The sequence below is a fragment of the Aspergillus brunneoviolaceus genome (assembly GCF_003184695.1).
Source record: "Aspergillus brunneoviolaceus CBS 621.78 unplaced genomic scaffold BO95scaffold_40, whole genome shotgun sequence".
NCBI lineage: Eukaryota > Fungi > Ascomycota > Eurotiomycetes > Eurotiales > Aspergillaceae > Aspergillus > Aspergillus brunneoviolaceus.
In genome coordinates this window covers 152,263-158,262 of record NW_020290770.1, presented here as the reverse complement: position 1 = coordinate 158,262, position 6,000 = coordinate 152,263, and the positions used below count along the sequence as shown (strand labels likewise).

At 53.8% G+C, this 6,000-nt stretch overlaps 2 protein-coding genes across 2 annotated transcripts; one reads left to right on the top strand and one right to left on the bottom strand.

The window, feature by feature from the left end:
- Positions 1-706: 706 nt before the first annotated feature.
- Positions 707-1,810, bottom strand: BO95DRAFT_474110 (ESCRT-III subunit protein DID4; the record flags this gene model as incomplete). Its single annotated transcript, XM_025589777.1, has 5 exons — positions 707-835; positions 932-1,192; positions 1,280-1,340; positions 1,470-1,684; positions 1,805-1,810. 5 exons carry the CDS (start codon positions 1,808-1,810, stop codon positions 707-709), a joined length of 672 nt encoding a protein of 223 aa, XP_025441444.1.
- Positions 1,811-2,238: 428 nt separating this feature from the next.
- On the top strand, positions 2,239-5,839 carry BO95DRAFT_443636 (mitofusin). Its single transcript, XM_025586696.1, has 4 exons — positions 2,239-2,864; positions 2,947-2,995; positions 3,090-5,131; positions 5,187-5,839. Exons 1-4 carry the CDS (start codon positions 2,504-2,506, stop codon positions 5,543-5,545), a joined length of 2,811 nt encoding a protein of 936 aa, XP_025441443.1. The 5' UTR covers positions 2,239-2,503; the 3' UTR covers positions 5,546-5,839.
- Positions 5,840-6,000: the final 161 nt, after the last annotated feature.

Sequence of the window (6,000 nt, the reverse complement as noted above, 5' to 3'; positions counted from 1 at the left end):
CAGCAGCAGGCTCAGCAGCAGGCTCAGCAGCAGGCTCAGCAGCAGGCTCAGCAGCAGGCTCAGCAGCAGGCTCAGCAGCAGGCTCGGCTCCAGGCACTTCAGGCACAGCTCCAGGCACAGAACCAGGCACAGAACCAGGCACAGAACCAGGCACAGAACCAGGCACAGAACCAGGCACAACAGCAGGCACAACTCCAGGCACAACAGCAAGCACAAAACCTGATACAGATAGCGGCAGCAGTCAACCAGCTTATCGCAGACAACGACGGGGACCAAATGCAAGAATAGGCGTGGATCGCTTTCCTGTATTTGTTTATTATCTCCCCCTCTTCCTTTTTCCTTGAAAGGCATTGCTTGGTGCTATGTGGGTTTTCTTATTTATCGGCAAAGCATGGATTTCTCCGGAGTTGACGGAATGTTTCGATATCGGTTTGTGTTATAATTTTTGAGCCCATTGCATCGGTATGTTGGGATTCACCTGGAGTATAGAGGCGACACTATGTCATGAGAGACGATAGAAAAGTATAGATTTATAGACGTACAAGGCTAAGCCTTGGAAGAATGATAGATGGATGCATTATGCCCGATCCCGAAAACCCCTAGCCACGAATGTGATAACAGTGCAAGAAACAAGGCAGAAAACAAGATTGAACACGAAAAAAAAGAGAGAAATCACAGCAGTAGTCGACTCGTGTCAGTCATATCATCAGCGACGAAGACTATCCAGTCTTGCCTGTAAATCATCATCACTTGCGTTTCCGGCGGCCCCGATCGGCTGCGCGACTCTTGTCTCGCCCACGGCCGTCTTCTGTATATCCGTCGGCGTCTCACCCAGCTGCAAAACCACCAAGAGAGGAAACAGTCAGTATACGGACAAGACCACAACACCCATATCCTCAAGGCAGGGAATAGAGGGGGAACTATCACGCACCGCCTGGCTCAGGTCCACGCCAATCTCATCCAGCACCTCCTTGACGATATCCTCGCTATCCTCCTCCTCGCCCTCCATGCCCGTCGCCTCGTCGATCGCATCGTCCATCATCTCCTGCCGTTGGTCCATGATATCGTTCTCGCGCTCGAACTCCATCGCGATCCGCTGCAGCGCCGGCAGGTTCATTTGCCGGTTCATGCTGCCCAGCAGCATCGTCGCCCCCTTCATCGACTGCATCATCTGTTCGTTACTCCGTACCGTCTGGATTTTGGGATGAGTTGCGTTAGCTGACAGCCAATACCAATCTCCCCAAAAACAACCCAGTCCATCAAGGTAAAAAAACCATACCTGAATCCGCAACGAAATCGCCTGCAACTGCGTGCGCATTTGGTAGAATTTCTGGATGTACCTGTTCTCCATCCCGTCAGACACCTCTTATTCAAACATCGCAGCTCGCACATCGCACATCGCACATCGCAACAAAGTACGGATAGAGAGGGAGTGTGTGGGTGCGTGTCTGCGTGAGGGTCCAACATACCTCCGCGTGCGCACCAAGTCCTTGGCCTGGATCTTACAGGCCCCGATCTGCCCATTCTTGGCGCTCTTCTTGATGTCCTGGACGAGTTTCTTCTCCTGGTTCTCGAGCTTCACGCGCTCGCGGTCGAGTTCTCGTTGGGTGCGGTCGAGGGCCCGTTGGTGTTTGCGGAGGCGTTCGGCGGGCGTCATGCGCTTGCCGAAGGCCCATTCGACGATCTGTGATGGAGATTGGGTTTAGTGTTGGTGGGTGGGGATTTGGGGGGGGGAAGGGGAGGTGGGAGGTGGGGTGATTTTGCGACGCTGATGTGATTGGAAGGGTTTGGGGAGGGTACTTACGTTCATGGTGATGAGGGTGTAAGGGGTATCGGGTTCACACCACGTTCAAAGAGAGGGAGGAGGGAGGAAGGATTATCGGACGATTGAGATTGTGGTGGTGGTGGTGTTGTTGTTGATAAGGTAAAGCAAGCCACCGAGGCGGAGAGAGTGAGTGAGCTTGTGAGGGACAACCAGCCGCAAGTGACATCAAGGCAAGCCAGCCGTAGGCTGTAGTTGGTGTACTGTACTGCTGATACTGGAGTTACCCCTACATAAGAGATGACAGTAGTATGCTCAATACACTTCTGATACCAAAGATACCCACCCACAGTCACATGCAGGCCCCGACACTGAATCCTCCCCCCCACTAAACCCTTTTCAGCCAGCAATGAACGAATTATGAATTATTTTCCCTCTTTGCTCTTTTGCCTCCCGCGCCGAATTTCCATGATTTGCTGAAGTGCTTCTCATTGCTTGCTTGCTGCTCCTGCTGCTGCTGTTTCTTTGGTGCATGCATTAATTACTCATATTATTATTTCCATGTTCCATTCCTGTTCCATCCTTTCATCCTTCCATCACTAAGCCAAATCTAATCTCCCTCGCCTCCCGTGCACGGCACTTGCACCCACTCCCACTCCTTCCGCGACTTTTCTGTCCTTCCTTTCATTCAACTCTTCCAGCACTGGGTTACGCCCACATGCAAACAACCACCCTTTCGCCATGAGTCAGGAGTATTTCCCCGGCCAAGGCGCCTCTTCTTCCTCTTTTTCCGCCGGACCCTCCTCCAGCCAGCAGCAACCGTCGCCCGAGGACTCCTCCGCCATGAGCAGTACCCCCTCGTCCTTCCCGAGACCCCCGCCCGCGTATATGACCGTCGGAAATGGTTCGACCTCCGAGAGCGCAACGGCCTTGATGGCCTCGCTGCATGAGGATTCCGGGTACGGTGGCAGCATTCCCAGTGGGAGCGTGGTCGATGGTGATGCTGGAGCTGCGGTTGGTGGCGGATGGCGAGCGGATCTGATGGTCGATAGCCCGACTCCTATGCATGCGCCCTCCCATCTTGGAGCATGGAACCCAGCAGGTGCGTTTCTTTTTGATGCGTTTTTTGAAGAGAACTTCGGTCCCTCGAAAGGCTGTTTCAACTGACGCGTCGGAATCTATAGCTGAGCACGAGCGACAGGTCGTCGCGAGCCATGTGCACCAGTTACTCTAGTACGTGCGCCATAATCTCATCCTGCTGTCCATCAGCTACACGCTTCGGTCTGCTTTGATATCTCTCGGAATATGCTAAGACTTGGGGTTATAGTAACTCGAACCGGACCAAGCTCGGACGCGCTATTACGCGCACTATCGATACGTTGAAGGAACTCCAGGATATGAATCGGCAATGGCCCGCCCATTATCCCTCCGTCCAGAGTGACCTCGAGTCCCCTGACGACAAACCCACCCTGCACAAGGCGCAGTCCTTCTTCGGAGATGACGCCCTGGATTCGATGCCCCGTCCCGGCCAGATGCGGCGCGCCGCTACGATGACCGCCGGCGAGGATCTGGCGGAGTCGAGTGCAGCAGCGCAGCGTCGCGTCCCCACAGAGCCCCGGCTGATGAGCCCGCAGATTGCGCAGGAGTTTTCGATTCTCAAACTCGACTTGAAGCTGGGAGCCCTGTCGCAGGCCGAGTTGGTTCACTCCTTGGAGAAGGCATCGATCGCGTCGCTGTTGGATGGGAAGATCAGCCAGAGCGTCAAGCATCTGCTCTCGTTGCGGGATCGGATTGAGGATACTTCCAGCAAGGTTCTGATTACCGGTGACCTGAATGCCGGAAAGTCGACCTTCTGTAATGCACTGCTGCGCCGCAAGGTCCTGCCCGAGGATCAGCAGCCATGCACCAGCATCTTCTGCGAGGTTCTTGATGCACGTGAGAACAGCGGGCTGGAGGAGGTGCATGCCGTCCACAAGGATGTCCCCTACAACCGCAACGACGAGAGCACCTACGACGTCTATGGGTTGCATGAGCTGGAGGACATCGTTATCGACAACTCAAAGTACATGCAGTGCAAGGTCTATGTGAAGGATGTGCGGACGATCGATGAGTCTTTGCTTAACAACGGGGTTGTGGATATCGCGCTGATCGATGCCCCTGGTCTGAACTCGGATTCCCTGAAGACGACGGCGGTCTTTGCCCGACAGGAGGAGATCGATGTGGTTGTGTTCGTGGTTTCCGCTGCTAATCACTTTACTCTTTCTGCGAAGGAGTTCATTCTCAATGCTGCCCACGAGAAGGCTTATATGTTCATTGTCGTCAACGGTTTTGATCAGATTCGCGACAAGCAGCGGTGTGAGCGGATGATTTTGGACCAGATCGGCAAGCTCAGCCCTCGCACCTACAAGGAGGCAGCCGAGCTGGTTCACTTCGTCTCCAGTAACGCCATTCCCGTGGCACCTCCGGTCTCTGTTTCAAGTTCGGGCGGTGGTGGCGACGATGGTTCTGACGATGACGAGCCTGAGGATAAAGGAAAGGGCAAGGACAAGGGCAAGCAGCGGCAGAAGATCCAGGACTTTGAGAACCTTGAAGGCTCTCTGCGCCGGTTCGTTCTGGAGAAGCGCTCTCGCTCGAAGCTGGCGCCTGCTCGGACATACCTTCTGAACTTGCTCGCGGATCTGAACTCCCTGGCTGGAGTCAATCGTAATGTAGCTCAGGCTGAACTTAAGCGTGTCACGGACGAGCTTGCTGAGCTGGAACCTGCTTATGAGGAAGGCAAGAAGAAGAAGGTGGAACTTAGCGATCAGGTGGAAAAGTACATTGACGAGTCGTGCGATGACGTTTACAATCACACCCGGTCTAGTTTGGGTGAAACCATCGCTCATGTCTCCGAAGCCGACTTGGGCGTTGAGTACCCCGGTCTGTTCTCCGCGTTCCAGTACGCCGAGGACTTGAAGTTGGCTATGCTGGATCAGATCGCCGCATCTGTAGCGGACTGCGAGGACTATGCGCGGGACAAGACGGTCAAGGGTGTTGGCTTCATTCAGAACATTGGTCTTTTACACGTCGGAGAAGACAAGTTTGCGCCTTTGAACTTCCGCGCGGATATGATGTTCCGTCGTGGTCGTCGTCACACGCTTGCTAGACAGGTCGATACCGAAGTAGAGATTTGGGATTTCTTCGATATCTCCGGTATTTGGGAGCGGCAAGAGAAGATGGCCGGGACGGGAATGGCGATGACTGCCGTGACTGTCCTCGGAGGCAGAGCTTTTGGTGGCATCGGCTGGGTTGACAGCATGTTCAGTGCTGTTCGGTTCTTGGGACCGAACAATGTGCGCCGACTTTTCCTGCCTGGTGTTTTGGCAGTCGGTACGTTTTTTTGCTATTATCTTGTTTGTATGACTTTGACTGACAGAAAATTTAGCTGCTTTGACCGCTGCTTGGATGGTTTCTACGATCCCTACTACCCTTCCCCCTCGTCTCTCCCGCAAGCTTGCCGCTACTCTCTCAGAGATGGACTACGTCCACTCCAACGCCACGCGTATCTCCTCCGAGGTTCGCCGCATTCTGCGCCTGCCCGCCGGAAACCTCCAGACCAGCCTCGCGCAGGACATCGAAGACCTCGGACGTCGCAAGCACGAAGTCAGCAAGACCAAGCATGAAAGCGAGACCGCCAGCAAGTACTTCTCGAATCTGTTCCGCGAGAGCGGCGAGAACCGCAGATCCGTGGAGAGCATTGACTTGGATGCTCCTCTGCCTGGTGGTCTTGCGGCGGCTCATTAAGCATGTATGGGGTAGTTTAGAGGTTTTGCAGGTGATTTCTTTTCCTTGTACAAACCATAATGATGCTGTACGAACTTTTTACTATTCCCTTTTTGCTGTGTGTGGTGTGCTTCCGGCCTTATGCCGCCTTCCTCCCCTACCCTCTTCTTCTTTCTATCTCCAAAATATCCCGTCGTGTATGAGTTACAGCTCTATTCTTTTCTTCTTCCTACCTCTTTTTCTTCTGTCTTCTTCCCAGTAATCAGGGCGTGATTGGTGTGCTACGCAGGGATAAGAGATAGCTTAAAAATTCTTTATCAGATTGATATCCTAGATAACGATCTTTTGTGCACATATCTGCCTCGCTTGATTCTAGTGGCGCTAACTGCGTTATTGTTGTCGAAGCTATTCAAAGCTGCTAGCAACGGACCAGGGTACCGACCACGTGGGCTTCCTGGTCCGTGCGTCCCGTCCCG

Excerpts from the sequence above, each read along its gene's own strand:
- BO95DRAFT_443636 (XM_025586696.1), top strand. The coding sequence starts at position 2,504 with ATGAGTCAGGAGTATTTCCCCGGCCAAGGCGCCTCTTCTTCCTCTTTT. Across the intron at positions 2,865-2,946 it reads TGGAGCATGGAACCCAGCAG|CTGAGCACGAGCGACAGGTC; the intron begins GTGCGTTTCTTT and ends CGGAATCTATAG. Across the intron at positions 2,996-3,089 it reads CATGTGCACCAGTTACTCTA|TAACTCGAACCGGACCAAGC; the intron begins GTACGTGCGCCA and ends TTGGGGTTATAG.